Source organism: Acartia tonsa, chromosome 5, assembly GCF_053477335.1.
Source record: "Acartia tonsa isolate MP-2025a chromosome 5, ASM5347733v1, whole genome shotgun sequence".
Lineage (NCBI taxonomy): Eukaryota > Metazoa > Arthropoda > Copepoda > Calanoida > Acartiidae > Acartia > Acartia tonsa.
Genome location: NC_137264.1, coordinates 53,738,520 through 53,751,394, shown reverse-complemented (window position 1 = coordinate 53,751,394; position 12,875 = coordinate 53,738,520). Strand labels below are relative to the sequence as shown.

The window sequence follows — 12,875 nt, the reverse complement described above, 5'->3', positions numbered from 1 at the left end:
CTTTCACAAAATTAACGTTAACTTTTCGTGCAAAAAAAAAACACTTAAAATAAAGATAGGAGTCTGAAATTTTTTGTGTAGATTCTTTGGACAAATGACAATCGCAGTTTTTTCATGCTTCATGATCGATTTTTACGTTTAAATCCCTTTAATTATGCAATCTTTGTCCGTAGGTACTACATTTAAAAAAGTCTTTTTTTATACTATTAAATAAAAAATGTTGATTGTCTTTGAGTGTCGTTAACTCGTTGGCCTTTCGATGTAGATCGATGAAATTATAAACATAGCTAGTTAAAGTAGTTGGTAGTCTCTGTATGAAATTTCATTAATATCACATGAATACAAAAAAAACTTATTACAATCGTAAAAAACGACACTAAAAACCATAAACCCCAAATGAAAATAAAAAAAAACATTTTTAAAATAAATTATTTAAGACTGTTCACGTTATCGTCAGCTAAGGGGTTAATACGAGCCCACTTATTGAAACCATTTTTAAGATTTTTCATGAAAGCGAAAGTGTTCCCCTATTTCAGGCCATAAAGGGGGAGAGGGAAATGGCCACAAACCGGTTTCAACATATCCAACACAATATAGAATTAATCTATACTCAATCAACTTTTATGATAATTGCCTTTTCAACAGTACTTCAATATATATATTCAGGAAGGAAGGGCTGTTTACTACACTAGTTCCCAAAGTCTTATAATAACGTTTTCGTATTCGGTGGCTTAACAACCTTGGGGACTTTTATTAATTTTGTTTGGTTGGTTCATTTAGTTGAGAATCCAAACGTTTCAACCACTAATTATAATCTATAGAAGGGGTATTTTATTTATCATCATTAGAGATATATATCAATTTATTAGTCATTGTCTTATCCCTCTGATCCCTGACATATATAATACTACAAAAGTTAAGTATATGCTTGCTTGGTAATAATCAATAGATCAGCTGAAAATGGATTTCCTAAAGTGTACAGCAGATAACCCAATTATTGCAGACCCTATTTTCAGCGACTCCGGTCAAATGGAAAAGCGATTTAATGTATAAACGATTTTTACATTATACATTCAAAAATTTAAATTTTTCAAATTTTTATTTTTTTTTAAAGTTTGAAGCTTTTTTAGCTAGTAGCAAATATTGAGATAGGACGCGGAAGCTACTCATACTTTCGGAAACTAAAATTCAGTTCATCAATCAATATTATGGTCAGGGATATAAAGGAATATAAGACAATGGACGATAAATTACGTGTTATGTAGATCAAAATTATTGGTGGAAAAGTTTGAACAACACTAGTTTAATTTAATTTTAATAAAAGTTTCGGCGAAAAAGATGGAGAATATTTTAAAAACTTTGGGGACTAGTATAAATTACAGTCCAATTTCCCCAGCCTTCCTGCTAATGCATTATAATGGTCAATAATAAATGTTGATTTCCATTATATAGTAATGTAAATGTTTTGTAAAATTTTGAAAGTTATGCATATCTAAAATTATGGTTAGTTTGCTAGAACCTTAAAATCTTGCATGGGGATTCCTGTAATATTCAGGTAAACTCAATAATCAAAAGTTGTTAATACACCTTTTGTTAAATAATGTGTTTTCTAAAAACACATATGGAACACGAATAAACTTGAAGACTGTAAACAGACATTTGAAATTTTAAAGTAGATATGCTATTTCTAAAAACAAGTTAGATTCTTTTTATATAAATATATTTTACATCACAGTGAGTCATTATTACAAAATTAATGATTTTAAAAATTATCAATACAGAAATATTTTTAAGTCATTGTTTAAAAAAGAAAAAAATGCACTATTTTCTTCTAGCTGTTCTATAATTGACAAAACTTTTTCCGTTGTCTTTTCCATCTGTTTCAGTTTTGCTTTCAGTTTCTTCTTTGTTGACATCTATAGCAGCAGCATCAGAGGTTTGTTCAGCTTCATTTCTCTGTGCAGTTCTGTAGTGCATAATTATGGCTTCATTACTATTATTTTCATTTTCAACTTCTATCTTGTTTTCATTGTCGCCTATTTCAACAGGTTTTTCAATAGTTTCAAAATTTGACTTTAAAAAATCGACTAAATTATCTTTGAGTGAATTGACATTTTTATCTGCAATATAATTTGTAGGATTTACAACAGTTGTGTCAGTATCTTCTTTATCAACAATGTTTTCCTGTTCATTGTCTTCAACTGGTGATTTGTCAGAAATGTTATCCTGTGCTTTGGCTGATTTGATTAGATTATTGTCAGATGCATCTATGTTGTCAGCATTTTTATCATTTTTTTTCTCATCTTTGTCAGAAGCTTTTGTAGTTGAAGTTGAATCAATGTCATCTCTTTGGGCCGTTCTATAGTTGAAAGAATTTGATCTTACAGCATTGTTATCAATTTCATTAGCCTTGACAGGGTCAGTTTCAGAAATTGTTCTTTGATCAGGTTTATCATCTATTATATTGCTGGTAATAGTATTATCATTTTCTTTAGATTCTACAAGATCAATTGTGACAGTAGTTAAATCAAAATCATCTCTTTGAGCCGTTCTATAGTTTAAAGTATTTGTTCTTGCAGCATTGTTATCAATTTCATTGGCCTTGACAGGGTCAGTTTCAGAAACTGTCCTATGATCAGGTTTATCATCTATTATATTGCTGGCAATAGTATTATCATTTTCTTTGGATTCTACAAGATCAATTGTAGTAGTAGTTGAATCAATGTCATCTCTTTGGGCTGTTCTATAGTTTAAAGAATTTGGTCTTACAGCATTGTTATCAATTTCATTAGCCTTGACAGGGTCAGTTTCAGAAACGGTTCGTTGATCAGGTTTATCATCTATTATATTGCTAGCAATAGTATTTGCTTGGCTATCATTTTCTTTGGATTCTACAAGATCAATTGAAGTAGTTGAATCAATGTCATCTCTTTGAGCCGTTCTATAGTTTAAAGTGTATGGTCTTACAGAATTGTTATCAATTTCATTGGCCTTGACAGGGTCGGTTTCAGAAATGGTTCTCTGAGCAGTGCTGTAATTGATAATACTTTCAGTATTTTCTTTTTTAGCTACTTCTTCAGGCATATTACTATTAATATTAGCAGTTTCTGTTTCAGTATTATCTCTTTGAGCAGTTCTATAGTTGACTACTTTATCTTCATCAACAGTTTTTTCTTCATATTTTATGGGCGGTTGTGTTGTTGTTAGAGTTGTTGTTCTTTCAGCAGTCCTGTAGTTTGTAACATTGATGTTATCATTTGTTTCTACTGCTGCTGGCTTAGCTGTTGTGGAAGTTGTTAATTTCTCCAACCCAGATCTTTGGGCAGTTCTGTAGTTGACAAAACCCTTTTCATGTGTGTGTGTTTCTTGTATGGTTGGTGGAGTTGTTGTTAGTGGAGGTGTAGTTGGGAGAGTTGGGAGAGGTGGGAGAGTTGTGGTTGTTGTTGAGGGTTCTGGTTCAGTTCTCAATCCAAAAACATTCATGATCCTAAATATTACATGTTTTAGAATATATAAGTATACAAAAGTAAAAAGATCTGTTTCTGTCTTGGAGTAATTCGCTAACCACTGAATTTATATGGTTCTCCTTTACAGTGTAGCTTCTAATAGATCCTTGAAAGGTGCATAACTATTTTGGGGGAGGGTACCACCATAAATCCCAAGAGAAAACGCCTCTAGAAAAAAATAACCCCCCCAGAAAAAAATGTTTCTTCTTCACTTTTTTTACAATTAATTTTGAAAGTTGAGTGCTTGGTTTCTCCCCCTCCCTCAAATACCCCCTAGAGGCTTCTAGAGGCTTAGACGCTAGTACAAAAATAAAGGGTTAGTTCCATGCAATGTTTTTATTGAATTTAATTACACACAGTGGTGATTTTTGAATATTTTTTTATAATATGATAAATATGATGATAATCGAAAGAAAAACAACTTTTACGAGGTAGTTTTTTAGTAACACACAAATATTTGTAATTTGTGATTGTTCAAGTTACCGAAGTGGTTTAACCCAAATCATAACCCCTGTAAAGTAAAATCCTTATCCTTCAGATAGGTCCTGGTTTATAACTATTTTGGAGGAGGGAACCACCACCATCCAGAAAGAAATAGTCAATAGAAAAAAAATACCCAAAAAATTGCCGCTAGGCGGCGCCACTATATGACTTACTGGACTTTGGAAGCTTTTTACAACTATAATTTAAAGTGTGAAGATCAACTTTCCCTTCCCCCCCACCTCAAGGGCCCCTAGAGGCCTCTAGGGGTAAAGCCGCTAGTGGGAAATAATGTATTTTTTATATCCTACCTCTTGATAACAGTCCACCAAGAATCATCCTCTACAGCTTGACTCTCTTTACCAGCTAGAACATTGATTTCATCAGCTATTACGTCACTGGCTATTTCAACTATTATTTCATCAACAACATCACCTTTATTATAGACAAATTTTATAAGATGTTTCTATTGATAAGCCCTTGAACATAAGAGTAAAACAATAGAGGGGAAGGTGTTAAATAACTGTTTGTACCCAACCCGAGGAAACTGTGCCGACTTTTAATTGGATCTTTAAAAATTAACCAATAGTGTCGGGAATATTAAAACAGCCAAGTCACTACAAAAAAGCAGAAAATAATTTGCTAATAGACGAAAAAGGCCATCTATAAGACATATATTTAAAAGAATTTCAATTTTCTACTAGGTAGTTTTAAAAATATTAAGACTTGAAAATCATAGTTTTTGGATAAAGTTTGGATAAAGTTTTTGGTTGTGCCTAATTTATTGCTATTTATTGTAATACAAAATTATATGTTTTAGATTGTATTCTTGTAACTTTTGCTTGCAATTAAACTTTTTGAATGCACTTCATGCAACTATCCCTTTAAATGTACCCCTTATTTTAATTTTACCCTTCTTCTACACTCGAAGTAAGTTTTGGTGCGCTTTGCTGTGCCTTTAAAAATTCAATAAAAAAAGATCATGTAGACCAACATAAACAGACAGAATTAACACCCGGGGTATTATGTTAAGTAACACCCATCAGACAACCAACCCTTTGATAACACGACCTTTGTCTGAGAAGTACTAACTGTGCATAGTAATGAGTTGCGCCTTTTTTAGGGACAAAGCATTCCCCTTACTCTTAACTATAGCAGTAGTAGGAACGTCTTTAGTTATGACGCGGTGTCGGGCCGAGATTTGAACCTATCACCTCCCCGACGACGAGCGGATGCGCTACGTGTTGAACCACGGTCTTGGGATGGTACAGACAGAAGATACAGAGTGGGGGGAAGTAAAAAGTATCTATAATACAAAGTAGAACGATGTCTATATGTCTGTTTGTTTGTTTGTACCAAATGATCTCTCTTACCGCTGAAAAGAAAGAAAAAAAAATTACCTCCCCCCCCCAAAAAAAAAATTAAATTTTTAATAACTAAAATAAAAATGTGCTTGGGGTAGGGGGGGGGGGGGTTAACCCTCCCTTCCCAAAAAAAGTAAAAAAAAAATTTAATCTAAATTTTAAAAAAAATGGGTTTTGGGATGCAACTCCTCCTCCCCCCCCTCAAGTGGCCCTAGAGGCCTTTAGGAGCGAAGCTGCTAGTAATTAATAAATTTGTCTATTCCTTTGTACGGGTCACCAATAACGTTCCCATCCTCGCTAAATACTTCCGACAGGTCAGGGTTTCTTCTGGGTGGGGGAGCTACCGACAAACCGACCAGGACCAACCATATTACCACAGACAACGAGCTCAACCTAAAAAATAAATGAGATTTAAAAATTCAATTCAGATGCACAAAAATGCGTGAGATTCAATACTTTTATTGATAGTAAGTTCAGCAACATACTTAAGACGTTAAGACTCTTTAATCCTTATACTAAATTAACAGGATGTCTGTCTGTCTATTTGTCTGTGATGTTTGTACCGAAGGATCTCGCTAACCGCTTAACCGATCGGGTTCTCCTTAATAGGGTAGTTTCTCATAGGTCCCGGGAAGGTTTATAACTATTATAGGGGAGGGTACCATCACCCTCCTAAGAGCAATAAATAACATTTTTACGCTGAGAGATTCCAACGCAACATAGCTAAGTATCGTAGAGACTTGAAAGCAACATAGATAGATATTGTAGAGACTTGAAACAAAAAACCTAACATTTAAAGTGCCACTAGAGGCCTCTAGGGGCGTATTATATAAACTAATAAGCTTTTTTGTCTGTGGCGAAGGATATCTGTATCCGCATGACAGATATGGTTCTCCTTTACAGTCGTATAGTTCTTATAGGTCCTGAAATGGTTTTAGGCCAAATCATTTTTAAAAATGAGTCTGAGTATGGTTTTAGGATATTTATCTGCCCTTCCATATCCCTTCGAATATAGAGCCCCTATATGGTAACCAGTAATTACTAATATATCAGGTTACTTAAACATTAACAAAGATGCAGATCTTGGCGTAAAGACAGGCGAAAATGGTTATTATTCACTGCTAAGACTACTCGACAAAGGTCGTAAAAACAAAGGATTGTTTTTCTTACATAATGCATTGCGAGTTTTAACCAAGGAGAGGTTTTTAATGCAACTATCTCGTAATCAGTGAGCAAATGGCTAAATGGCTATAAATATAATTTAAGGGGGGGGGGGGTTAATGCAGCCATCTCGTAATCAGTAAGCAAATGGCACTTAGAATTCGAATTTTGATCAATTTAGGGAAAATAGACCAACCAAGGATTATTCATGCAAAATTTCAGATCAAAATTCGAATTCTAAGTGCCATTTGCTCACTGATTTATACGAGATGGCTGCATTAAACCCCACCACCCCTTAAATTATATTTATAGAAGTGTAATCTTTATTAAAATAAGGATAACATTAATAAACGCAAAGCGCACAGATTTATATCTAAATGGATGGACGTATTTTAAGCAACTGTTATGGAGTTGCTTCACCTAAATAACTTGACAACCTAAATCAGCAATGGATATAAAAATTTCTTAAAATTTTCCAAAGGGAAATAATGATAATTATTTCTTGCATTGTATTATAAACAGCTTTTCCCGAGGTGCCGAAGGCACGGGCTAAAAAATTGGTTTTAATCTTATGATTGTACTTTTTTATATTCGTAGAAAGCTAGATATAATACGATGCTAGACATAGTTTTTTCGTATGGATGAGAACCGGTTCCTATCTACCGGATTCGAATGAATACGAGAATAGTTATTTCTCGCATTGTATATTATAAACAGCTTTCCGCAGATATAGAATGTACAATTATAAGATTTTATAAGTTTTTTTTAGAAATTGCAACATAAACAGTTTGTAAATTAAGTTTCGCCATTATTGCCACACAATGCTTTGGATCATGGAAAGAAAACGAAGTAGCGGGTTTCGTCGTATTTTCACAGTAGATTTTGAAAGGTTAGGTAAAATTTAATGATTGCCTCGCAGTGTTAGGAGATTATCCTTCCAGGCAGGGCGGGGCTAGAAAAAAACTTGTAAATAAAAGGGGGGGGGGGTGAAAGTGACACTTTTTGAAACCAAAACTAAAAGTCAAAAGAACTCAACTAAAAAAAGAGTTACAGGTCTGACATTTTGCATGGCAGTTGTTTTATAGGGGTACAATATGGAACTGTGAAAAAACGGCGGCGCAACCGCCGAAAATTCGAAAATTCGGCGGGAAACGGCGTATTCGGCGGTTGCGCCGCCGTTTCTTTACAGTTCCATATTGTACCCCTATAAAGCAACTGCCATGCAAAATCTCAGACCTGTAACTCTTTTTTTTAGTTGAGTTCCTTTGTTGACTTTTAGTTTTGGTTACAAAAAGTGTTACTTTCGCCCCCTCCCCCCTTTAAAACAAAATCTGAAAATATAATAAGATTAAAATAATAATAAAGATTAATTTTAGATAAAACTAAGGTAAAATTATAAAATTACAAGTTACAAATAACATATTCATTGCAAAACAAAAAATTATATACTTGAAATACCAAAAATTACAGTGAAAATACGACGAAACCCGCTACTTTGCTTTCTTTCCATGATCCATATTTTTATAACTTGCAAACTACTTCATTGTCCAAGCAGTACATACGTATATACCTACAGACCTTAACTATAAAAATGCTTTGCTATTAAATAATTATCCTAATATATATAACTACTGAAATAATAGAGTTTTCAATTTTAGGGTCCTGTGATGATTTCAGGATTTTTAGAGGAAAGTTTTAGGCTGTTTTTCTGTACCTTTCGAATAGCGTGCTATGGGGCATCGCTGCTAGTTATCCATATAATACAGTAACAGGATATCTGTGTCTGTCTGTCTGTCTGTTTGTACCAAAGGATCTCGCTAACCACTGAACCAATATGGTTCTCCTTTACACGGTAGCTTCTTATAGGTCCTGGAATGATTTATAACCATTTTGGGGGAGGGTACAACTCACCCTCTCAAGAGAACTTACCCCTAGAAAAAAAGACCAACATAATTTTTTTTCTTTTTTAAAAATCGCACTCAAAGGCCTTTAAGGCCTCTAGTAAAGATTTCTTTATTCGTCCGTTAAGATCTTTTCTCGTATTCATTCGAATCCGGTGGATAGGAACCGGTTCTCATCCATACGAAAAAACTATGTCTAGCATCGTGTTATATCCAGCTTTCTACGAATATCAAAATGTACAATCATAAGATTAAAACCAGTCTTTTTAGCCCGTGCCTTTGGCACAACGGGGCTAAAAAACTGGTTTTAATCTTATAATTGTACATTCCATATCCGCAGAAAGCCGTTTATAATACGATGAAAGATATAACTATTATTCCACTGAACCCTTTAAATTCTCCATATAAAAGAAACTAAATATATATCCCGAGGTGGTTAAATGCTATTTTTTTTAAATGTAATGGTTTAGGCTATTTAGCTATGAATTTTAAAGGCTGCTAACTGCCAAACGGCTGAACGTACAGATCATACCCACACACCATTTTAGGTGGCATAAGAAGGCCTACAAATAATCTGGAATAGCCAAGATCCAATGATGCACAGGGAAAGCTTCACCGAAGAAAAAACGCGTAAAATAGGCTTTTATCGCGCATTTCTCTGCACTGCGAGATAATTATGCATAGTAGATTTATGGCTACTCCAGATTATTTGTAGGCCTTCTTATGCCGCTTAAAACAGTGTGCGGGCAGGATCTGTACGTTCAGCCGTTTGGCAGCTAGCAGCTTTTAAAATTCATAGATTGTAATGCTCCTCGATAAGAACGGAAACTTCAAAGTGTAGGAAAAAAAGCTTAAACCAGGATGGCTCTGAAACGGTAGGACAAACGAACATTAACACTTGTAGAGTGTCAGAACTGAATAATCAGAATATAAATGCATAAAGGTCGAAACAAAATTTAAGTAAATTTGTTGAAAACTGCTTAAATACGTAGGATAATGTTCAAGAACATACTTACATTTTAAGGACTTGGTTATAGAGATCCTTTGCTTATGACAGTGTACTTTGTTGTCCTAAAAATCGGTATTCGAAAATTCAGATAAATCAGATAATTAGATCATATAGAAATTTGTTTTAAAAGTTTAGAATCAACATGTTTAAAATAGATATACGGACATTCTAGTAACGATTATAGAGTTGCTGCGCTTTCTTAAATCGTATCTAATTACTTCTGGAATCACCATGCAGAGTTTGAAATCGAAAGAACATTTCAAACTTGTTTAGACTAACGAAAATTGCTAACTGTCCTTGACGGACGGACGGAACCTAATTATAGAAAAGCTCCGCTTATAAAAATAACAAAATTTTTACCTTAATAAATTCATAATGTAATATTTCACTCTCGAACTTTTTATTTTTACTTTTATTTACTACAAATTGTACTGTAAACAAAGAAAATACAAAATGTACGGCAACATTCACCACTCACGTACGCATCACACAGCAGACTAAAATAATTAAAAACAGGGTTACCGAAACTTTTCTCTATTTTTCAATTCTAAGTTGCCAAAATTAATCAAAATATAAAAAATCATTAATTTTAAAAACTAGGTAATTAAGATAGTTTTTTTTCTCGTTTTTATTGATTTATAATAATATGGACATTTATATATGTTTTTTTTAATTTCAATCAAATATTTTTATTGAATGGCTCTTTGCATGATTTTCTATAATTCTCTTTGTATCTTCTCACAGAAAAATTGCCAGGGAGGGAAGAGACATTGGACTGTTTATTACACTAGTCCCCAATGTTTTACGATAACGTTTTCTTTTTCGTTGGCTTTATAACTTTGGGGAATTTTATTGAACTATAATTGGTAGGTTCATTAAGTTGAGTGTCCTAACGACGATTAAACCACTAATTGTAATTTACAGAAGTGGTAATTTTGTGTATCATCATTGGGAATATACACCAATTTATTGGAATTTCTGATTGTCTTAACCCTTTAGATCCCTGTAAATTTCAAATAAGTTAAGAATGAAATGAAAACGGGAGACATTATACATCCCCAATTATGATAAGCAAAGATAACCCCTCTTTAAAATAAATTTTAAAAAACATGTTTCGAAACTAAACCTGCTAGTTTGAAATCAACTAGTCAAAATTCAATAAATGAACCCAAACTTTTTCAGCCAACGATTAAGTTAAAAAAGTCCGTAAACTTTGGGTACCAGTGTAATTTACAGTAGCATTGTGCTTGCTGGGAAGGATTTGTATAAGTCTTGGGATTGTGTAAATGTCATATTGTTAAGATATCAACTTTGAAAAGGGTCTGGGGCAGTATTTAACTTAAGAAATTGACAAATATTCGAAAATAATATATCTAACTTTTACAACTAAATTAGATTGTTGCATATCAAAATTAATTATATCTAACTAGCAGCTACGCCCCTAGAATGTAGGGGCTCTCTATTCAAAGGGGATAAAAAATTAGTTAAAACCATCCCATGATTTAAAACGAAAAACAAGATAGCCTCAAACCATCACAGGACCTATGTTAATCTTACCTAAAATAAAGAACATAATCGGTTCAGTAGTTATTGAGAATGGAGGTCTCAATCGGTTCAGTAGTTATTGAAATCTAAAGCTCCATTTTAAAACTCTACTACTGTATTTTATACTAGCGGCTTCACCCCTAGCCTTTAGGGGCTTTGCCCAAAGAGGTGATAAAAAATGAAAAGGACCAAGGATGAGGGATTTTTTTTTTTTTTTTTGGGGTAGGGGGGTTGGGGGTGTCCCACCCCCCAAGAAAATAGCCTAAAACCACCACAGGACCAGTAGGTATATTCCCTGAAAAGAAGAAGCCGATCGGTTCAGTGGTTACCGAGATCTTAAGCTTCAGACGGACGGACGGACAGACAGACGGACAGACAAACAGTTAGACATCAAGCTACTTTGTATTATAGATTATAGAATTGTTTTTTTCAACATATTTCCCTACCCTGTAAAAACTAGGCCGAATTATATCATACAGCCTAGGACGGCCTCTGTCAGACCTCATGACACTATATACTATTCTCCGCGTGTATTATTTTCAACCAATCAGAAGCCAGATAAAAATATTGGCGGCATGCTTCAACCAATTAGAATATAGCTAAATGCATTGGCGGGACCGTCAATGCAAGTATATTTGGTAGCACATCTACTACTCAATGGCCGTCTGTCCGTCCATTAGATCTAGTATAATACAGAAAATATTGATATTCTGTTGAAATTGAATATTCAAAATTTTCTCGGGATGTTAGTGTTACCTTCCTCAAAATAGTTATAAACCTGTAAGAAGCTTCACTGTAAACAAGAACCATATCGGTTCAGGGGTTAAACAGATATTTAACTACAGACATACGTTCTATTACTGTTATATAAGAATAAGATATTGCAATGTTTGTAAATAGGTCAATTCAAATATTTTAATTAATTGTTTCTTTCCATTAAATTTCAAAATCATCAAGGATGACAACATCCATTAACGCAAAGCTCATCAAATGCAGATATAAGTTAACAACGCATTATATATTCAACAATATGAATAAGTTCAATCTTTTAAAAATTAAAATGCAAAGACAAATATTTTTTTAACATCTTAATTGGAACTGATGATATATTTATTAGTGAAATAATTGTATTCCATAAATAAAAGAGAAAACAAGGATGACAACATCCATAAGTAGCGAAGCTCAAAAATTATGAATGGATATTGGGAAAAATTACTATAAAGCAGTGTCATACAATAAACATTAATCTTGATAAAATAGGGAAATCAGGTAACCGTAAAAATCACGCAACCTTAAAAATCAAAAAAAAAATCTAGGAATCGATCTGGCACCGCAATTTATAGACAAATCTTAATGAAACTTGATAAAAATGTGTAGAATATGAGCATATTCATTGATTCAATCCCTGATAATTTCAGCCGCCAATCCTGAATAGGAATCGAAAAAACCATAGAAAACCTAAAAATCTAGGAATCGATCTAGCACCCCAATAAACAAATAAATCGCAATAAAGCTTAAGGTAAAAGCTTAGAAAGGAGTTGAGAAAATCAAGAAAACATGAAAATCTAGGAATCGATCTAGCACCCCAAATAACAGACAGGTGGAATGTATAGATTAGATGGGCATATGTTATGAGAATCTTCACTAAAAATTTCAGCTGTCTATCTTTTATAGGAGCCGAGAAAATCACGTTTCCCCCACTTTGCCTCAGACGGACGGACAGACAGACAGACGACCGGACATTTCGAATTATTTAAGTTGTGTTTATAAATATAAACAAAAATTTCGTGTAAATCTGTTCCAAACTTATTTAAATCTAGGATTCCTTATACGGACATACTTATAGGTAAGACTTGATTATAGAAATGCTTTGCTTACAACATATTTATAGAAATCATCTTTCAAAATA

General features: G+C 33.5%; 1 protein-coding gene across 1 annotated transcript; it reads right to left on the bottom strand.

Moving 5' to 3' along the window:
• Window positions 1-1,703: 1,703 nt before the first annotated feature.
• On the bottom strand, window positions 1,704-9,918 carry LOC145319852 (uncharacterized). Its single transcript, XM_080162253.1, has 4 exons — window positions 9,782-9,918; window positions 5,617-5,743; window positions 4,298-4,425; window positions 1,704-3,487 (listed from the first exon to the last, which is right to left on the bottom strand). The coding sequence occupies exons 1-4, from the start codon at window positions 9,793-9,795 to the stop codon at window positions 1,822-1,824; spliced, it is 1,935 nt and encodes a 644-aa protein (XP_080018379.1). The 5' UTR covers window positions 9,796-9,918; the 3' UTR covers window positions 1,704-1,821.
• Window positions 9,919-12,875: the final 2,957 nt, after the last annotated feature.